This window comes from Oryza sativa, chromosome 10 (genome assembly GCF_034140825.1).
Source record: "Oryza sativa Japonica Group chromosome 10, ASM3414082v1".
In the NCBI taxonomy this organism is placed as follows: domain Eukaryota; kingdom Viridiplantae; phylum Streptophyta; class Magnoliopsida; order Poales; family Poaceae; genus Oryza; species Oryza sativa.
Window position 1 is genome coordinate 17,706,263 of NC_089044.1, and position 20,839 is coordinate 17,727,101.

General features: G+C 41.4%; 2 protein-coding genes across 2 annotated transcripts; both read left to right on the forward strand.

Annotated features, from left to right (window-relative positions):
* The first annotated feature begins 370 nt into the window (after positions 1 to 370).
* Positions 371 to 7,889, forward strand: wsl3 (white stripe leaf3). Its single transcript, NM_001381864.1, has 13 exons — positions 371 to 778; positions 2,161 to 2,332; positions 2,410 to 2,627; positions 2,986 to 3,049; positions 3,244 to 3,316; positions 3,789 to 3,866; positions 4,068 to 4,225; positions 4,717 to 4,885; positions 5,026 to 5,485; positions 5,593 to 5,973; positions 6,329 to 6,532; positions 6,813 to 6,946; positions 7,432 to 7,889. The coding sequence occupies exons 1-13, from the start codon at positions 377 to 379 to the stop codon at positions 7,613 to 7,615; spliced, it is 2,697 nt and encodes an 898-aa protein (NP_001368793.1). The 5' UTR covers positions 371 to 376; the 3' UTR covers positions 7,616 to 7,889.
* A 524-nt stretch (positions 7,890 to 8,413) lies between these two features.
* LOC4348824 (chaperonin CPN60-1, mitochondrial) lies at positions 8,414 to 13,735 on the forward strand. The gene is made up of 18 exons (XM_015759148.2): positions 8,414 to 8,595; positions 8,714 to 8,738; positions 9,342 to 9,473; positions 9,777 to 9,936; positions 10,509 to 10,684; positions 10,777 to 10,872; positions 11,006 to 11,110; positions 11,193 to 11,279; positions 11,369 to 11,458; positions 11,528 to 11,608; positions 11,695 to 11,763; positions 11,908 to 11,985; positions 12,073 to 12,168; positions 12,476 to 12,575; positions 12,703 to 12,806; positions 12,891 to 12,996; positions 13,090 to 13,168; positions 13,356 to 13,735. The coding sequence occupies exons 1-18, from the start codon at positions 8,558 to 8,560 to the stop codon at positions 13,456 to 13,458; spliced, it is 1,725 nt and encodes a 574-aa protein (XP_015614634.2). The 5' UTR covers positions 8,414 to 8,557; the 3' UTR covers positions 13,459 to 13,735.
* The last annotated feature ends 7,104 nt before the right edge of the window (positions 13,736 to 20,839 follow it).

Consider the following 20,839-nt stretch of genomic DNA (forward strand, 5'->3'; position numbering starts at 1 on the left):
ACACCATTAAAATTAAGTTGTTTAAAAAATATATATCTTAAAATACAAATGTAAGTTAGGTTAATTAGTAGATATTATTAAAATATAGTATAATGGAATATAGATGATGTAATATATATGATTTGTTGGAGGTGAAAGAGATATGGAGGAGGAGATGATACTTCAAATGGCATTTAGGCTGTGTTTAGTTCAGCGCAAAGTTTAGATTTTGGTTGAAATTAGAGATGATGTGACTGAAAAATTGTGTATGACAGGTTAATGTGATGGAAAAAAACTAAAATTTGGATCCAACCTTAGAGTATCATATTGGATTGTCAAGTATCCTTATCCAAAAACCCACCAACTCCCATTTCCGCTAAACCCCGCCGCGGCCACCATGGCCACCCCTACCCCCACCCCCTCCACCTCCGCCCCCGCCGCGCCGCCCTCCTCCGCCTTCCCCCTCACTGCCGCCGCGCGCTTCCCCCGCGCGCGCGCGGCCTCCGCCTCCACCTCCAGCACGCGCGCGTCCGCGCTCGCCGAGCGGCGCCGCACGCGGCGGCGCCGGCTGCCCGAGGGGAGCGGCGGCGGCGGCGACCGCTCGGCGGCCGCGGGGGCGGTGGAGAAGGGCCTGCGCCTCGCCTTCCTGGAGCAGCTCGCGGAGCGCGCGCGCGCCGCGGACGCCGCGGGGGTCGCGGATGCCATCTACGACATGGTCGCCGCGGGGCTCTCCCCCGGCCCGCGCTCCTTCCACGGCCTCGTCGCCGCCCACGTTCTCGCCGGCGACGCGGAAGGCGCCGTAAGTGCACCCAACCATCTTAAAACTGTTACTGTAATCGTGTGGGATTTAGAGAATTCCCGCTTGTTTGATGAAATGCGAGCGAAACTGTTACTGTAATTGTGTGGGATTTAGAGAATTCCCGCGTGTTTGATGAAATGCGAGCGGTCCACTCGATGTGTTTCTCGGTGTCTGTGCTGAGTTGTGGAATTGAGCGTTTCCGCGGTTGGCAATTGTTGGTCGAGTTTTATGTCGCAGAGTTGTGATCCCATGGTGGTCTACTTCAGTGAAAATGTTGTTCATTGTGAGAAGTTGCTTGAATGTTCCGTGATGGGTTTGTGCAACGTGGAGCCGCATTCTGCAAGCCCTCAAACTATCGGGTGGTGAGGAACTGAGGATAGGCTAAGTTTAAACTCTCCATTCACGTCGTTATTGTAGGATTGACTTAGGTTTGTATCACGTTTAGTAAATGTCCCTACCCCCATTTTTTTTATTTAAAAAAGTTGCTAGCCTTGTCCTTGTAGCCTTGCAAAGCTTCAGAATGAATCTAGTGTTATGCTAGTTTTTTTTTTAATCTGATATTGGGATTGATGCATAATATATTGGAGTTAATGCAGTATAGTCAACTTATACAAGGATTCAGTATGTCTTTTGGCTGCTGTTAATTAGCTGATTGGATGTTGCACAGATTCGTAAAGCTTGTATCTGGTGTATCTTACTCGAGCATTTGGAACCTATTTTTGTTCCAGAAACAGAAATAGTAAACTTCAGCTAGCTTTCAGGGTAAAAGAAATCTGGGTGTGTATTTCTTCTTAATTAAAAATACCACCTAGTTCCTCCTAGGTTGGTCAAGTTTTTACAAGGTAAAAGAAAACAGTTTTTCAAGTCAAGTACTAAATGGTGTTAGAACCACAAGGGGCAAACATTGCCCCCTACTTTGCGTGATCCCATCTCCCGCAAATGCAATACATGAATAACTTCTTCCTTATAATCATCTTCTAGAATAGATTGTATATAACACATGTTTTGTTTTGATATCTGATTTAATGTCAAATGCTAGATAGGCATATTTAAAAGAACAATAAAATGTGTACAGGTATTAAGCCACCAATCATGTGGCTGAGCACTGTTTGTTTTGGATTCACTCCTGTAATAAGTTTAATCTTTGATTGTGTGATTTATTTTGGTGATAGATCTAAACTTATTGTAGGCCTACATGTCCTAAGTTTATAGTAGGTGCTTAATTGTTCCCGCAGAACTTTCTTGAATCTCATGAATAATAAGTGTACTTGAAGTAAACATAACTATATTTCTTCCATGAGATTTTTTTAGATAATGATTTCTTCTATGAGATACATGCACAGGTTTAGGAAAATGATAATGCTATACTTTTTTTGATACAGATGCAATCTCTTAGAAGGGAGCTAAGTTCTGGGGTGCGCCCTTTACATGAAACATTTGTGGCTTTAGTCCGTGTTTTTGCCAAGAAGGGTCTTGCTACCAGGGGCATGGAGATTCTGGCTGCTATGGAAAGATATAAGTATGATATTCGCAAGGCTTGGCTAATTCTTGTAGGTATGTAAATCGCTCTGCATCTCATATTTTATTTTTATTAATTTTAATGACATAGTAGTCTTCTTTCTATGGAACAGAGGAACTAGTCAATAATAACTATCTGGAGGACGCCAATACAGTATTTCTGAAAGGAACAGAAGGTGGTTTGCAAGGGACTGATGAAATTTATGATCTTTTGATTGAAGAAGATTGTAAAGCTGGAGATCACTCCAATGCTCTAACAGTTGCATACAAAATGGAAGCTTCTGGAAGAATGGCAACCACATTCCATTTCAATTGCCTCCTAAGTGTGCAGGTGATACTATGAGCTTGATTTGCATATAGCAAAATAGCCATACTTATGATTGTTTCTTTTCTGCCTTAATTTGCTTAGCTAACCTATCAGCATTTCGTAAAGAAAAAGAAATAAATACCTGTCAATTAATTTCCAAATAGAATATGAGCTCCACACGGACTGCACATCGTGCATCTATTGCACTTGGTGATATGAATATATAAGTGCTATACTAGTTCTCTCTCTCACACACACGCCTGCAGTCCGCGTAGCTAAAGAAAAACTAGGTTTGGTTTATTTTAAGAACATACTTATTGCGGTTCATATTTACAAATATAGTCACTTTTTTCCTTTACATAAAAGTTTGTATTTCATTCAGGCTACTTGTGGAATTCCTGAGATTGCTTTTGCAACATTCGAAAACATGGAATATGGAGGTGAAGGTATAGCCATCATTTACACTGGTCTTCTTTTATGGTGTCATTATTTATTTTGTTTACTTTTTAGTTTATCAACAGCGTGATTTCACGCTATAAATAACTTGTTGAAGAATTGACATGTGCAATCTTGATGTTTTATGACTTCATATCCTGGGATTTTGACTAAAGTCTATACTGATTTCACTTTATCATTCTAGGTTATATGAAACCAGATACCGAGTCCTACAATTGGGTCATACAGGCATTTACTAGGGCTACATCCTATGACAGGTACACTTAATAGAGATGTTCTCTGCAATATTTGTTTGCTATGTTCTGTTGGTTCCTTTTGAATTTAGTCTGTTGTCAACACAGTTATACAATCATGGATTCATGCTGAATTCATTTTAGCATCAGAGTCAACTGCTTGAACCCAATGATTTGATGATGTAAAATAAGCATACCAATAGCCATAGCTCCATGGAGCATGAAGGGAAAGCTCTAAAAGTGGCAACAACTTGTTGTTTCTTATTGGATATTATATTCAACACATAAAACTATTCAGAAGAAGCAAGCTGTGAAAACTGGAAACCATAGCTGTATCCAGCATTTTTTCCAGTATTCATCAAGATACTTGAAGACAGATATCTTTCACATGACTTATTTTTTGTCATTTTCTATATCCCTGCTACATATTTGAATTTTTTTCAGGAGAATGCTATATGTTGTTTTTTTTTTAAAAATAATGTGTTTTTGTCTTCAGGGCAGGAGATGTGGCCGAATTACTAGGGATGATGGTGGAAGACCACAAACGTATTCAGCCTAATGCAAGAACATATGCGTAAGTACAGAGCTACAATCTTACAAAATTATACCAAAGCCACCATAGAATAGTTGATAGTCTACTCTATAATGAGGAGGCAAGCACACTGTCAAGTCTGACTTCTGAATGTCAATAGCCATTCTTGTTTGCTTACTCTTATCCTTGTCAATTTTTTTTCTCTTGGAAAACAATGTTCTGATGATCAGCAACTATTGCCAGGTTGTTAGTGGAATGCTTCACAAAGTACTCTATGGTTAATGAAGCAATAAGGCATTTCCGTGCCTTACGGAGAATCCCCGGAGGAACAAAAGTTTTATATAATGAAGGAAATTGTGGTGATCCGCTTTCTCTCTATCTGCGATCTCTATGCCTTGATGGTGAGCATTGTCCCTTCTGTGCAGTACTTAAGATGGAAATGTGGAGTCCTGTGGCATATTCTTATAATTATTCTTGAGTACTGTCTGAAATGGTTGACTTATTCTTATCATAAGTCCTGTGGCAGACGATGGTATATGGAAGTGGTTATTTTAATTATAATTTCATCCCTTTCTTTGTGTGCATATGCATAGTTTGTAATACCTTGTGGAGTGATTCCTTTTAACCTCATTATTAACTAATTATAAATTCTTACTTTCCTGGTTATAATCTCTTATTTTGACAGCTCTTGGCACTAGGAACCCATAACATCAAAACACACCCGTGAAAATTACATAGTTATATTTATTACAACAGTAGTTCCATACTTCCATTTCTGTATTCTGTACTCAATATATAAATCATTTGTCTTCCATACTTTTAGTTTTAGGAGACTTTGCACTATTATGAACTTTAAAACTTTCCTGAGCAGGTAACTTATTTTTATAACCAGGAAGAGCTGATGAGTTGCTTGAGGCATTAGAGGCAATGTCTAATGATGGTCAGACTATTGCACCTAGAGCAATGATCTTAAACAGAAAATATCGCACGTTGGTGAGCACCTGGATAGAACCATTACAAGAAGAAGCTGATGTTGGTTTTGAAATTGATTATGTTGCCAGGTATGATTGAGAGGTTTAGGTTCTTACTTTACTGTTAAAGATGACAAGTCAGTTTTTGTCAATCACATATTCATATTTGCCAACAACACTCCATAATTATGTAATGTGCATTAGTTTTTTCATTCATATTGTCTTTGTAGATATATTGAAGAAGGAGGTCTTACTGGTGAGCGCAAACGCTGGGTGCCTCGAAGAGGCAAAACTCCCTTAGATCCAGATGAGTTTGGGTTTGCCTATTCAAATCCAATAGAGACATCATTTAAACAGCGCTGCTTTGAGGAATTGAAGTTATATCATCGCAAACTTCTAATAACATTGAGAAATGAAGGCCCTGGTATTTTAGGTGATGTATCTGAAGATGATGTACGAAGAGTTATTGAAAGACTAAAAAAGTTAGTTGTAGGGCCAAAGAAAAATGTTGTTAAGCCCAAGGCAGCTAGCAAAATGGTAGTATCTGAGTTGAAGACTGAGCTAGAGGCACAAGGGTTGCCTACAGATGGAACTAGGCAGGTACTTTACCAGAGAGTTCAAAAGGCTAGGAGAATCAATCGTTCACGTGGTATACCACTTTGGGTTCCTCCTGTGGAAGATGAGGAAGAGGTAAGTTGACAATATTTACTGCATTAGTCCTATTTGGTGGTGTTATCATGTGAGAAATGTTACCTGCTATTTTTTGCTGAAGTTTTAAAGTACAACACTATTGATAGGTTGATGAAGAGTTAGATGAATTGATTTCACGAATCAAGCTAGAAGATGGGAATACAGAGTTTTGGAAGCGGCGTTTCCTGGGAGAAACTCGGAATTATCTTTGTGAAGAAGTTAATGATGAAGAAGATGCAGATTTAGATGACGATGAGTTGGATGATGATGACGACGAAGATGACGACGACGATGATACCACAAAAGGAGAAGAAGATGAGATCGATGAGGAGGATGCTGTTGAACAAACGGAAAATCAAGCCGGAGATGAAACTAAAGACAAACCATCGAAAGGACCCAAGCAGCATCTTCAAATGATAGGAGTCCAGTTATTAAAGGATCTAGAAAAGACATCTGTTTCATCAAAGAAGTCAAAAAGGGTACCTGAGGTATGAAAGTGATGTGTCAACATTGTATGCAATGGCTCTTGATTGACCTTTCTATTGCAAATTAATTCTCCCATTGATCTGATGCTTGCAATCATCTCAATTGAATGGTTCATGTCGTGTTAACAACTTAAATTCAACATAAAGGAACATAATGTAAGGAATATACCTGTACATAATATATATAATATTTTAAGTTTTGGAACATATCCTCTAGGACTTGCAGGCTGTATAGTGTAACCAATAAATCACGAAAAGTCTCTGCTTTCTTCTAATTTTGTTACATCAGCTACATATGATACTAAGAGCTAATCTCTCAGTATCATTACAAATTTTGAGTCATTTCCTGCCTTTGTAGATTGATGATGATGAAGATTGGTTTCCTGAAGACCCAATTGAAGCTTTTAAGGTTATGCGTGAGACAAGGTTGTTCGATGTGTCAGATATGTATACTACTGCAGATGCTTGGGGATGGACATGGGAAAGAGAGATAAAGAATAAGATGCCACGCAAGTGGTCACAAGAATGGGAGGTTGAGTTGGCTATCAAGATAATGCATAAGGTATTCAGCTTTATAGCTAAAGTTTTAGAGCTGGTCTCTTTGTCTGGCATTGCTCCATGGACTTTGTGGTTCTGTTTGGTTAACTGTCTTCTCTTATGGAGCTGTGGATTTTGTGGACTATGGGATGCTGAGATTAGTTCCATTACTATATTCAGTTTACATCACATTTGTTATTGTTTTAGGTTAGCCTGTTATGACATGATAGGGTTTTGAGCTTGCACCAAAATTGTTGATGTTTGAATTATGGATTGTGTCATATGGCTGTTATGTTAACTTTCAGGTGATAGATCTTGGTGGTACCCCAACGATTGGAGATTGTGCCATTATATTGCGGGCTGCAATGAGAGTGCCGCTCCCGTCTGCATTTATGACAATATTGCAAACAACGCATAGCCTTGGCTACAAATTTGGAAGGTAAAACTTTGGGCTCTCCATATATATGTAAAGATTTCCGTTTGTAAATCAGTCCGACTGTCTAGTGATGTTTTTGTTGCTATATAAGTTTTGAGTTTGAAGCCCATATAATGATGTGTTTTTTGAATTTATAACAAAACATAACAAAACTACAATTTTTAACTCCTAAGACATATTTTTGATCTGTAGCTCATGCTGCACTGGATTAACCACTGCTCTTGATCCACACATGTGTAGGCTGCCGCATTGTTGCAATATTTAGCTTACATTTTTGTCTATTCAAATAGAATTAAAAAGTTTGGGCTATTCTTTATGATTTGATTCATATTTTGCTTATACACACTGTCAACATGTTCTTACCTTTGCTTAAAGCCCACATCAACAGAGTTATCTGTAGTTTCTGAATCAAAATTTACACGCTTGACAGTCTGTACTAACAAACCTTCCCTTCTTTTGTTTTTTTTTTCTTATGCACCTGGACTTAGCCCTCTGTACGACGAGGCGATCTTGCTGTGCCTTGATCTGGAGGAGATCGACGCGGCCATTGCGGTGGTAGCAGAAATGGAGACAAATGGAATCAAGGTACCCGACGAGACCTTGGACAAGGTGCTCGCAGCTAAACAATCTGGTGGAAACTCTGCGCTCCAACCGCCACCTGCAGAGGAGTAATCTGATTGGAACAAGAAGCCCCTTTGTAGCCATGATCTAGCACACCACATAGAATCATCAGCTCCATGCCATGGATCATTTGTCTTGAGCTCGCCAGATCAACCTTTGGCAGTGATGTGAGATCACTGCTCTGATGATAATCTGTCAAGGTGGAGAAAGATGATCTTATGCTTTGCCCTTGTTGGCCTTCCACTCCACACTCGATGTATTTACAGACAACCAATTTTGATACTCCTAGATGAAATGGAATTGAAACTGCTTGGAAGTTGGAACACGACATGTGCTAGCGTTTGCAGGATTTTATAGGAACCAAATTCAATTCCTATAGATGATAAAAATTGGTGTCCGTTCTAGATTATGCCTTCCTGCTCTTTGACCTGTTTAAGAGAGTTTCTAGCAGTTATAGTTTTTTTTAAAAAAAAATCTATAACTATCCCAAATGCTTATAAAGATATATGAATTTTGAGAATTTATAGTTATAAAAATCTAGAAAAAATAAAGTAGAAATCAAAAGCTAACAAACCCATTTTCTTTTTCTTTTTTAAAAAAATTCTCACTAGTTGGCTCACGAGCTACTTGAATTTCAGCTCCTAAACAGGGCCTTTGTGTCACGTAAAATTGTTGGGCTTAACAGTCTTACCCATATATTGGGCCGGATCTCACGCTGGCAAATTTGGACCGAAGCCCAGCACCACCGCACCGCGCAGCTTCCGCCGCCGCCGATCGAGCGGGCGACTTAAAACCCTAAACCCTAGTGGATGGATGCTTCTAGAGCCTCCTCGCGTCTTCTCCTCTCTCATCAAATCCCCTCGCCCTCCTCTCTTTCCTCCTCCCCAAGAAAAAAAAAGGCTTCATAGCTCAACCTCCTCGCCGCCGCCGCTCACCTCCCCTCCCCTCCCATCCCTCCTCCTCCCTAGCCCCAGGTCGCTGCTCGGCTCCGCCATGTACCGCGCGGCCGCCAGCCTCGCCTCCAAGGCTCGGTGAGTGTGCTTGCTTGATTCCCCTCCTCCGCCCGCATTGCGATCTGAGTCTCGCGACGCGCCTGCTGTTCTTTCCGACGTTTGAGCGGTTTGCTGAACTGTTTCGTTGTTGGTGCAGGCAAGCCGGGAGCAGCGCTCGCCAGGTGAGCGGATTCGTGATGGAGTGGGGTTTTGTCTCGCTGGGTTTATTAGTTTGAGTTAGTGTGGGTGTGGGAGTGGGAGTGGGAGGTTGTGCGTCTCGTTCCGGTTTGGTGATGTGTGTGGGGGGTGGGAGATTCGTTTGGGGTTTCTGTGCTGGGCTTCGTGAAATCTGTTTGAATGGCTAGAATCCACTGGATTTACACTTGAAGTTTGATTTAGTCCATTGTGGTGGTCAGGGATCAAGTAGTACCGTTGATTTCAATTGTCGATGTTGTGAAATTGGTTGTTTGCTAGTGTAAAGATCAATGCTTGCTGGCACTCAAGAAAGATCTATGCTTTTTTTTTTCTTTCGAGGTGGCGGCGAAAAGATATATGCTTGTTTCTGTTAGATGTTATGTCAGTGACGACTGTTGAAGAGTTAGCGACTTGTTTTTGTGTATGTAGTTTAGCTCAGAAGTTGAATTTTGCTCCAATTGAGTAAGTCTGCTTGTGATCCTCAGTTTCTCACTGGTCTGTAATCGTCGTGAGTTGATGGTGGTCAGAGTTGGTTGTAATCAAATGAACTTTCTTTTTTGCTTTGTTTCCTTATATATGATGATATGTAGGTTGGAAGCAGGCTTGCCTTGAGCAGGAACTATGCTGCCAAGGATATCAAGTTTGGAGTTGAGGCCCGTGCTTTGATGCTGAGGGGTGTTGAGGAGTTGGCAGATGCAGTCAAAGTGACAATGGGTCCTAAGGTATAATTGTGTTCATGTAAATGTGTCATTGTGCACTTGTGTACTTGTCTGAATACGTTAATTGTTTTGTAGCTATTATAAATGAAGTTCCTTTGATAGAAAGCCAAATGATTGGTTTATGATTCTGAAAATAACTGTCATAAACATGGTGCACCTTTTCTCTGATGACAAAATTAGTCTTTATGTCATGCTTTCATTGTTGCAGCACAGTGTTTGTTGGGCCTACAACTTTTTATGTTTTTATTTTGTCAGAGTGCTGTGTTGTGTTATTTGCAGATTGGACTTAACGTGTCTATTATGCAGGGACGCAATGTGGTTATTGAGCAGAGCTATGGTTCACCGAAAGTCACAAAGGACGGTGTGACTGTTGCCAAGAGCATTGAGTTCAAGGATAGAGTCAAGAATGTTGGTGCAAGCCTTGTAAAGCAGGTTGCTAATGCGACCAATGATACTGCTGGAGATGGTATGGCTGTACTTGTACCATTCTGTTGAGAATACTTGGTCCTTCTGTTAGCATTCTACAACTTTGGTTATATATTATAAACAATTCCAGACCATCTCATGTTTTGCCTTCCTGTAATATTTAACCTGTAACTTATATTTACAAATATGTTCATTATTTGCATTTTTGCATAAAGTAATTCACTGTATTTAATTTATTGTTGGACGAAGGTTTGAGTGTATGCAGTTCTTATCTTCATTGTATTCATAGGTGTGAGTTTTGGCATTGTAATTTATTGTTGTTTGGGCATTTTCAATCATCTATCAATGCTACCTTGAATTATAATGCTATATAGTACCACTGGTTTTTGATAGATGTCACGGTTGACTTTTTTATACACAATTTGTTTTGTTAAAAAACGAAAATTATTATTCATTTTGTTGTGACTTGGTTTATCATCAAAGGTAGTATAAGCATGACTTACATTTTCACATATTTGCACAAATTCAATATGTGGATTGCATTGTACTTTAGGATTTGCTTAGTTGCATAATTTGTTTGTTCTAACTGTGTTATTCTGATCCAAAATTCAGGTACCACTTGTGCTACTGTATTGACTAAAGCAATATTTACTGAGGGGTGCAAGTCTGTTGCTGCTGGCATGAATGCAATGGATTTAAGGCGTGGTATTTCAATGGCTGTTGATGCTGTTGTAACTAACCTAAAGGGCATGGCTAGAATGATCAGCACATCAGAGGAAATAGCTCAGGTAATACTTGTGATTCATTGCAGATCTCATTATGTGTTTGACTTGTTTCTTAATCTTAATCTGTTACTAAGTTCTTATGTTCATATATAAAGGTGGGCACAATATCAGCAAATGGGGAAAGGGAAATTGGTGAGCTTATTGCAAAGGCTATGGAGAAGGTTGGCAAGGAGGGTGTAATCACCATTGCGGTAAGTTGATCCAAGTTAAAACTGAACTTGGCCTCTCTTATCTCTATTTGGTTGGTAGACTTCCTTTAGTTAAAACTGAACTTGTGCCAACACTCTGGTTTTTCGTTAATTTGTTTGCTTAAACATTTGGTAGGATGGTAACACCCTTTACAATGAGCTTGAAGTTGTGGAAGGCATGAAACTTGACAGAGGCTACATCTCTCCTTACTTTGTTACCAACCCAAAGACCCAGAAATGTGTAAGTTTTTAACTTCTGTTGTTGGTTGATATGTTCAGTTTTTCTTTTGGAACTATCTAAGTCATGAGGTTATATTTAACAGGAACTGGATGACCCCTTGATCCTGATACATGACAAGAAGGTTTCGAACCTGCATGCAGTAGTTAAAGTCTTGGAGTTGGCTCTGAAGGTATGTGTTTGCTTTCATAAAATAGTTGTATATTGTGGTGGTGCTACTGATTTTCTTGCTATAACTGGTCAACATCTTGCCTTGCACAGAAGCAAAGGCCTCTGCTGATTGTTGCTGAAGATGTAGAGAGCGAGGCATTGGGTACTCTGATTATTAACAAGCTTCGTGCAGGCATCAAGGTCAGTAAATACTGGGCATTTGTGATTTGAATCTGTGTAGTTGTCCTAAATGAGGGATGTGTTGTTCAGGTCTGTGCTGTTAAAGCTCCTGGGTTTGGGGAGAACAGGAAAGCAAACTTACAGGACCTTGCGATCCTTACTGGAGGAGAAGTAAGTTTAACAATCACCTCTCCAAGTTGGTGCATATAAATTTAACCAATTGAATGCATTATAACCTGTTTATTTTAATGATTCAGGTCATAACTGAAGAGCTAGGAATGAATCTTGAGAAGTTCGAGCCTCAGATGTTGGGTACATGCAAGAAGGTATGAATGATTCCTAGAAGGCTGGTAGATAAGCTTTGGCTATCTTTGGAAAGAAATTTGTTTGAAGTGTATCTTTTGTCCGCTAACATTTAAGATGATACCAGTCTGTTCTGATGGTTGAGTGATATTCCATGTCCATTACAGGTAACTGTATCTAAGGACGACACTGTTATTCTTGATGGAGCTGGAGACAAGAAATCCATTGAAGAGAGGGCTGAGCAGGTTCGTACAACATTAATTCATTGCGTTACTAGTGCATTATTTTGAAAATCGTGGTTGTTGATAGATTATATAAATGCTGTGTTGCAGATTAGATCTGCAATTGAGCTAAGCACTTCTGATTATGACAAGGAAAAGCTACAGGAGCGGTTGGCAAAGCTCTCCGGAGGTGTTGCTGTTCTAAAGGTGAGGTTCACAATATTATGTTTATATTGAGGAATATATATTGAATGAAATAACAAACTTTCCGAACATTCCATGGTTAGATAAACCATCTGAAAGAGCCAATGTTAGACAGAATACCAGATATGTTACTGTGTAGCCACCTAGTGTTGATTCTATTATATTGATGGTAAAAGCTTGTGAAGTCTCATTAGAGACCTCACACTTGTAACACACAATGATGTTGAGAATGGAAGTTGAATTGCACTGCTAGGAGTGGTGCCCTGAAGTTATATTTTGACCTGTATATGCATCATGACCTTTCCTACAGATCGGAGGAGCCAGTGAAGCTGAAGTTGGTGAGAAGAAGGATAGAGTGACAGATGCATTGAATGCCACTAAAGCTGCTGTGGAAGAGGGTATTGTACCAGGTATGCAGTTGCTCCACTTCAGTAGATTTCTTTCAATATGTTTTCCTTGTAATGTACTTGTTCAGTTTGCATCTTTGCATTATTATGCCCAAGTATGCTGACATGACATCTTTGCATTACAATACAGGTGGAGGTGTTGCACTTCTTTATGCATCAAAGGAGCTGGATAAATTGCCGACTGCTAACTTTGATCAAAAGATTGGTGTACAAATCATTCAGAATGCTTTGAAGGTTTGGGAGGGATAATAACTTCTCATTTCCTGTTTTGCTGATTTCTTCTCTGGGAGCAAAACCTGATGACAACTTATTTTGCAGACACCGGTGCACACTATTGCTTCCAACGCAGGTGTAGAAGGGGCTGTTGTTGTCGGTAAGCTTTTGGAACAAGATAACACCGACCTTGGCTATGATGCGGCTAAAGGTATGATTGAACCTTTCCTCATTGAATATCGTAATATCCCATGATTGTCGTCTGTAGTTTGTTGCTGATCCGTGTGCGATATACCTTATGTAGGTGAATATGTGGACATGGTGAAGGCTGGTATCATTGACCCACTAAAAGTGATCAGAACTGCCTTGGTGGATGCTGCAAGGTAAGCTCTCAAGTTCATGGTTCTGTGCTTTAGTTCTTTACATTAAATTGTTGATCAAACATGGGTGATACACTGAAGCACCCACCTCATCCCTTGTGCTTATTTCGGTTTTTGATCTGAAATTTTTCACCCATTTAACGTTACTTTTGGCTCTTGCGGGTTCTTACAAGTTGTTTGCCTTCTGCAGCGTATCATCTCTGATGACAACCACGGAATCCATCATCGTAGAGATCCCAAAGGAAGAGAAGGAGGCGCCAGCGATGGGAGGCATGGGTGGAATGGATTACTAATCAACACCCATTAAAGTAAACTAAAAACATACTCCTGGGATTTAGGATTTTTTTTGCGGTGCAAGTTCATCGTCGATGTATTTTTTGTTCTTGTTGATGAGGTGGTTGTCAGACAATTTTGATTCCACTGGCGGTAGGACGGGTTGGAACGAATAAAATTTTAGTTCAGAGCTAGGAGTTCTTGAGAGCTGAGGACTGCACTTCGATCAAAATTGAATCTGACACCTTGTGCCGGAACATTTTTATGAGCTGATCTGAAAGATTACGCCTTTTGGCCTGAGGTGGTGTGCAGTTGTTTTTATTCATTCTCTTTAGTAAGTCGAGTACTCGAGTCATTTTCAAGATGTTGGGGGCATGCTCAGAATGTTGCCGCTTTTAATCCAACAAACTAAACATATTTTAGCCATTACTCCCTCTGTTACATAATACGAGGCACAACCAACTTTAACCCAAAATCAAGAAACAATTATTATCTCTATTATTATCTCTAGTTTAAATCACCCTAATAAATATAGTGCATACATTCAATAGTTATAATCTCCTAGTTTGAATCATCCTAATAAATATAGTGCATGCATCCAATAGAATTAGATATATAATATAAGAGTAAGGATAATAGTAGGCTATAAGCAAGCTATATGCTTATGTAGAAGTAGGCTATAAGCAAGCTATATGCTTATGTAGAAGAGAAAGAGAAACAAAAGTGGGGAGAGCCGAATTAGATATATAATATAAGAGTAAGGATAATAGTAGGCTATAAGCAAGCTATATGCTTATGTAGAAGTAGGCTATAAGCAAGCTATATGCTTATGTAGAAGAGAGAGAGAAACAAAAGTGGGGAGGGTTGGCTCTCATGCAAGAGCTAACTGCACATAAACTCCAAGAAATATGCATTAAATTCATGGTGAGAGAGAGAGGATAAAGAAAATAAAGATAACCTTATAGCCAACCTATCAAGAAATATGCATTAAATTCATGGTGAGAGAGAGAGGATAAAGAAAATAAAGATAACCTTATAGCCAACCTTCTATACATGTTAGCTTTAACATTGACTAATAGTAAATAGTGAGCTCTACTATTAAACTTGCTCTAAGGCACAACCAACCTTAACCCAAAGATCAAGAAACAACTATATTATCACCAGTTTGAATCACCTTAATAAATATAGTGCATGCATCCAATAGTTATCATCTCTTGGTTTGAATCATCTTAATAAATATATAGTGCATGCAGCCAATAGAATTGGAGATCTTGAGGTCTTAATTAATTGTATGCATGCATGCCTTATACTCCCTCCATCTATTTTTGATAGTTATATTTCTAAATCTGAAAATTTTATTTTTGATAGGTATATTTCATTTCAATAACCTATCATCTTAATGACTTTCTCGGATTTAATGCATGACTCTCCATCCTTCCACACAAGATTGGCTACATGGTCATCGAGAAACGTAAATATCAATGAATCGCTTGTTTACGAGGAATGACTAGTAGCATGTTTAAATGGATGATAAGTAGAATTACTTATCATTGGTCTGTGTGCCAAGATGAAATATGACTATCAAAAGTAGATGGAGGGAGTATTATGGATCATGTGCCTTATATTATGGAACGGAGAGAGTACTACCTTCCATGGTAATTCTGAAAACTTCATCAATTTGGTAAGGTTTTCGTCCAAATGTATTCCTACTGTATCAAAATATGTATGCTAATATTTGGCGTTACCATATATTCATGTGGTATGGTTGATGTAAGCAACAATCTGAACAGTACTATTTCATAAGCAATTCAAGCTTATCAATCAAGTTATCCTCAGAAAGAATGGTCAAGCTTGTCAACCAAGTTTAAGTATCTTTGTAAGAATTTAGTCAACTCTATCTTTGAAATAATCTGAGTCAATCAAGTTCGAAAAACGATTGCTCCTCGAGGTCGGAGACCAGGAAAATCAAACAGAGATGACCAATTAACCCTTTAAAATATCTCTACACTTCTCAATTTGGAAATTGCTATGGAATTCCTTGAGTATATACTGTAGGTTCCTATACTGTATTTGGGAGAGGACAGAACTCAAAGTCGGAGGACCAAACTTTCATGGGCTTTTCCTATAAGGCCCATTAGCTGCCTCCGGAGGAATTTTTTTTATTTATAATTTTTTTTATTAAAAGTTTTACAAAAATAATTTTCCATTTTGAAAATTGACGGAAGGAGTCGCCTACCGCCCTCTGGGAGGGCGATTTTTAAAAATCGCCCTCTCAGAGGGCGGCGAAAATGACGTGGCAGACGGCCGTTCGCTCTCGGGCGACGGCCGTCAACGAAATTTGCAGGCGGCCCCCTTGCGGCCCTCCGCTAGGGCGATTTTATACTGTGCGGGGGGCCGCCTGCAAATGGGCGGCGAGGGGGGGCATGGAATTTTGCAGGTGGCCCCCTTGCCGCCCTCCGCTAGGGCGATTTTGTACTGTGGGGGGGGGGGGGGCGCCTGCAAATGGGCGGCGAGGGGGCATGGAATTTTGCAGGCGGCCCCCTTGCCGCCCTGGGGGAGGGCGATTTTTGCCTCTCCCCCTATAAAGCCCAGTCCCTCCTCTGTGAAATTTCATTATATTCACTAAAAATCCAAAAAAAACAAAAGAGAGAGAGGGGAGGGCAGCAGAAGGGGAGCGGCGAAGCCCTGCTGGTTCGCTCAATTCATCACAGGTATGCTCCCATACATCTTTTGCATTTGTACTAATATGTTATGTTTGAGTATATATGTTGCGTTTTAGTTTTAGTTCCATATATTTTAGCACATCTGTAGCACACAGCACATATGTGTAGATCCAGAGCATAGAATATAATAGTATGAATTGAGACATAGACAGTAGTGTTAATTGTAAGATGTAGTTTAGTTTGATCTGGAGAATGTAACGTAATTTTAGAAATTTAGAGAACAATATTGTAGAGAATGTAACTTAGGGCGTAGTACAGAAATGCGAGGTTAACGCAGTTATTGTTTTCATCAGGCACAATGTCAAGTAAGGTCACATTTCAGATAGTTCACGGTGAAGGAAATATTAGATTTGGTCCAGATGGTGTTGATCTGTCAGATTTTGTAATGACATCTAAGGGCATCGATAGGCCTGCGGAGAGAACATTTCAGTCAATTTATAGTTGGTTGTTGAGAGGATTTAGAATAGACCAAGAAGTCTACACAATGTCAGTGTCAGTTGTAGTGAGTCGTGCAACAGAAGGTTATTTTTGGGAACTAATGCCGATGGACAGCACTGATGCTTGGAGACGGTATGTGGAAATGGCTTTTGAACGGTCATGGCCCCTTGTTATATTTGTGTCGGTACAAGAGAAAGATATAAATGTTTCAATGCAAACCGAAGATGTAGAGGGTCCTATCAATGCAGGGGATGTTGTTGGACCATCGATGCAAAATGAGGAAAATCAACCAAGGGAGGAGCAGGCTATGGGCATGGCGGATGAGGGGGAGAGAGTCGGTATAATTGTTGATGAAATGGAGAGGGAAGATTCGGATAATGAGGAAGTGGACGACGACGCATCATCCGATGAGGAAGGTGATGTAATGGCCACTGATTGGGCAAATGAGGACTTCTCTGGACTTGTTATATCAGAGGGTGATCATGTACCCTGGGAGTATAAGGAGAACGAGGTAATTGAGGGTGCAAGATATGCTCATAAGGATGAGATGAAGGAGGCGGTGAAGCATTGGGCAGTTTCCTTGCAGAGAGAGTTTAGGGTGGTCAAGTCAACAAATTATGTGTATGAAGTGAGGTGCATGAAGGAAGATTGTCCGTGGCGTGTCCATGCATATAAGGGTAAATGGAATGATTATTGGAAAGTTAGCATTGTGACCGAGCACAAGTGCTACTTACAAGGGGTGGAGAAGTATCACCGAAACATCACTTCAGCTTTTGTGGCAAGTGAGATGTACAGCAGTGTTGTTGGTAACATTGGCTTTGAACCAAAATCAATTATTAGGCACATCGAGAACAAATTCAAGTACACCATAAGCTATGCAAAGGCCTGGAGAGCCAAACAAAAGATCATTGAGATGAGGTATGGCACATTTGAAGCTTCTTATGATAATTTACCTCGTTTGTTAGCCACCATTGCCCAGAGGAATAATAATACGTACTATGGCCTACATACATTTACATCGGTTGATGATCGAACAAAGAGTGTGCTGCAAAGAGCCTTTTTCTCATTGGGTGCTTGCATCAATGCTTTTGTGCATTGTCGACTTGTTCTATGCATAGATGGAACTTTTATGACAGGTAAATACCGAGGTCAGATATTGACAGCAATTGGGTGTGATGGGAACAACCATGTTCTACCTATGGCTTTTGCACTTGTAGAGAGTGAGAACACTGAAAGCTGGTACTGGTTCCTAGAGAGAGTGCACATTGCAGTGGTGCGTATGAGGCCCAACGTTTGCCTTATACATGATCGTCATGCGGGTATGTTGCGGGCTATTGACTACTTGCAGAACGGTTGGGATGAGAAGGGACTTCCAGCTAAGTGGCCTGATGTTCGGAGTCGGTGGTGCATGCGTCACATGGGTGCAAATTTCTACAAGCAATTCAAGAACAAGCATCTTATGGAGCTCTTTAAGAGGCTCTGTGCACAGAACCAAGAGAAGAAATTTAATGAGTTGTGGGACAAGTTGGATGAGTTGATAACGAAGCAAACATATGAGCAATCTCGCAGACCACTAGTTGAAGGTGACAAGCCTCCCATACCTCTTGGTGCATTACATGATGACCCACCAACAATGAGAAGGAGGTCAGGGTCGTCCATCAGAAATTTCACTCAGTGGATTGAGAATGAGCCTAAGGAGAAGTGGTCTCTATTGTTCGACACCGATGGATCTCGGTATGGCATAATGACAACCAATTTGGCAGAGGTGTACAACTGGGTAATGCGAGGAGTTCGGGTACTTCCATTGGTTGCTATTGTTGAATTCATCCTTCACGGCACGCAAGCGTACTTTAGGGATCGATACAAGAAAATTGGTCCGTCCATGGCCGATGACAACATAGTGTTTGGTAACGTAGTGACAAAGTACATGGAAGATAAAATCAAAAAGGCACGGAGACATCGAGTTGTTGCTCAAGGCACACAAGTGCATCGGTATGAAATAATGTGTGTTGATAGGAGCAGGCGTGGTATCTATCGCAAGCAAGCCGTGCAGGAATGTGTCTTGAAGGCGGATGGTGGATGTACCTGCAGTTGTATGAAGCCGAAGCTTCATCACCTTCCTTGCTCACACGTTCTTGCTGCTGCCGGTGATTGTGGCATATCTCCCAATGTGTACGTCTCAAATTATTTCAGGAAAGAAGCAATCTTTCATACATGGAGTGAGGAGATATATGGGTTCGGGATCTCAGGATCTTACACAACGCTGAGTGCCCAAGTTTTTTATATTCCAGATCCATCTAAGTTAAGGGTGAAAAAGGGTCGACGCCAAACTAGACGCATCAGAAATGATATGGATGAGTCAGAAGCAGGTGGGAGGACTTTACGCTGCAGCAAGTGTGATCTGCGCGGCCATACTTACAAGAAATGCCCGAAGAATGCAGAAGTTCCAAGCGGCGCAGATGCTAGTCCATCTGGACAGGCAAGTGATGGTAGGCGACCACCTGGTGAAGGAACAACAAGCAGGCGCGCAAGGCCAAGGCGTCGTCGCGCAGCAGGCGATTCCATGGTGTAACAATGCTTTCGATTTAGGAAATAAAATGCTGTTGTGATGTAATGAGTGTTCGGACTAAATACTTCTATCGTGTAATTTCAATTCAATGTTGTTGTAATGAGTACCTCCGACTATTGTTGTACTAGTAGTATTGCGAATTATTCGGTGTTGTATCATAATGTTATCGTGATGAGTGTTCGGACTAAACACTTTTGTTTGTTTGTACTCTTGTTTAATATGTGTTAGTAATTCGCTTATGAACATTTATTACTTATGTTGAACTAATTATTTATATGTTTCTGATCAACCTATTTGATGCAGGTATGGCGTACGACACACCGGCGCTGTTGAACCGTGGGATTGACAGGAACCACCGCTCGTTCCTGTCAGCAGTCGAGGGTGCACAGCTCGGCACCTTCCGTCCACGCACGTCGCGCGAGTGGTTGCGTGTCGACCCCCGTCACGTTCCTTGGTACGCGTATGTTCACATTTCAACTCAACTTTGCTTTGTGTTGTACTTATGTTTGAAGTTTGCTCTATACAGGTTGCGTGCGGCAGGCCTTCTACCACTTTGTAGGCTTGTTGAGGCGGCGGCGGACGACCGTGACCCAGCGAAGCGGTGGGATGCAGATCGGTCACTCCTTGCCGCTCTTGTAGACCGCTGGAGACCTGAGACGCACACGTTCCACCTTCCCTGTGGGGAGATGGCTCCGACACTGCAGGACGTGTCGTACCTGCTCGGGCTACCGCTGGCGGGAGCAGCAGTTGGTCCCGTGGACGGTGTTTTTGGGTGGAAGGAGGATATCACTGCGCGCTTCGAGCAGGTGATGCGCCTTCCACACCTAGGACCGACCACCACCCTTCCTCCGTACTCTACAGTCGGGCCTAGCAAGGCTTGGTTGCTCCAGTTCACTGTAAGTAAATAAGTTGTTATTATCATACGTGCTTATTTGCGACCGAATGAGTGTTTTGTACTAACATTTCATTCTTAATTGTAGGCGGACCTTCTGCACCCTGACGCTGATGATTACTCGGTCCGACGCTCCCTTGAGGCGTACCTGTTGTGGTTGTTCGGGTGGGTGATGTTCACTAGCACCCACGGGCACGCTGTGGACTTCCGGCTGGTCCACTACGCACGGTCCATCGCGGATGCTCAGCCACAGGACGTGCCGCAGTGGAGCTGGGGTTCTGCCGTGCTAGCAGCCACGTACCGTGCCCTCTGTGAGGCGTGCACGAAGACTGACGCGGGAGCGATCATCGCTGGCTGCCCTATGTTGCTTCAGCTTTGGGCAGCCGAGAGGTTTGCCATAGGTCGACCAGTGGTGGACAGCGCACCCTACGGGGTTGGTCGCAGCGCGCAGTGGCCAGAGGACGGTCCCACGATGGGGACTTACTGGTGTCGACGTGGGGTTAGTGCAACTTCGCTGCGTTATAAGTTTATCAGTCGTCTTTTTTTTTTCTTCACATAACATGTCTAATTCCGATCATGTTTATTGCAGCGTCGTTACGCTCACGTCCAGGTGAGACGTGGTTACCCGGACTTCGTGTTCGAGTTTGACCGTCTCCAGCCGAGCGACGTCATCTGGGAGCCGTACACAGAAGAGGCCATCGCTGCGAGAGCACCGCTAGGACTTTCGTCCTTGTGCACACGCGACCAGGCTTACTGGCTCACCATCCTGCCGATGGTGT

What these genes read in the sequence shown, in the direction of transcription:
- wsl3 (NM_001381864.1), top strand. Translation starts at nt 377, where the DNA reads ATGGCCACCCCTACCCCCACCCCCTCCACCTCCGCCCCCGCCGCGCCG. An exon ending in ATTGCCTCCTAAGTGTGCAG is followed by an intron (nt 2,628 to 2,985) that starts GTGATACTATGA and finishes TATTTCATTCAG; the next exon opens with GCTACTTGTGGAATTCCTGA. An exon ending in CATGGAATATGGAGGTGAAG is followed by an intron (nt 3,050 to 3,243) that starts GTATAGCCATCA and finishes TTATCATTCTAG; the next exon opens with GTTATATGAAACCAGATACC.
- LOC4348824 (XM_015759148.2), top strand. Translation starts at nt 8,558, where the DNA reads ATGTACCGCGCGGCCGCCAGCCTCGCCTCCAAGGCTCG. An exon ending in CCGGGAGCAGCGCTCGCCAG is followed by an intron (nt 8,739 to 9,341) that starts GTGAGCGGATTC and finishes GATGATATGTAG; the next exon opens with GTTGGAAGCAGGCTTGCCTT. An exon ending in AGCTTCGTGCAGGCATCAAG is followed by an intron (nt 11,459 to 11,527) that starts GTCAGTAAATAC and finishes TGTGTTGTTCAG; the next exon opens with GTCTGTGCTGTTAAAGCTCC.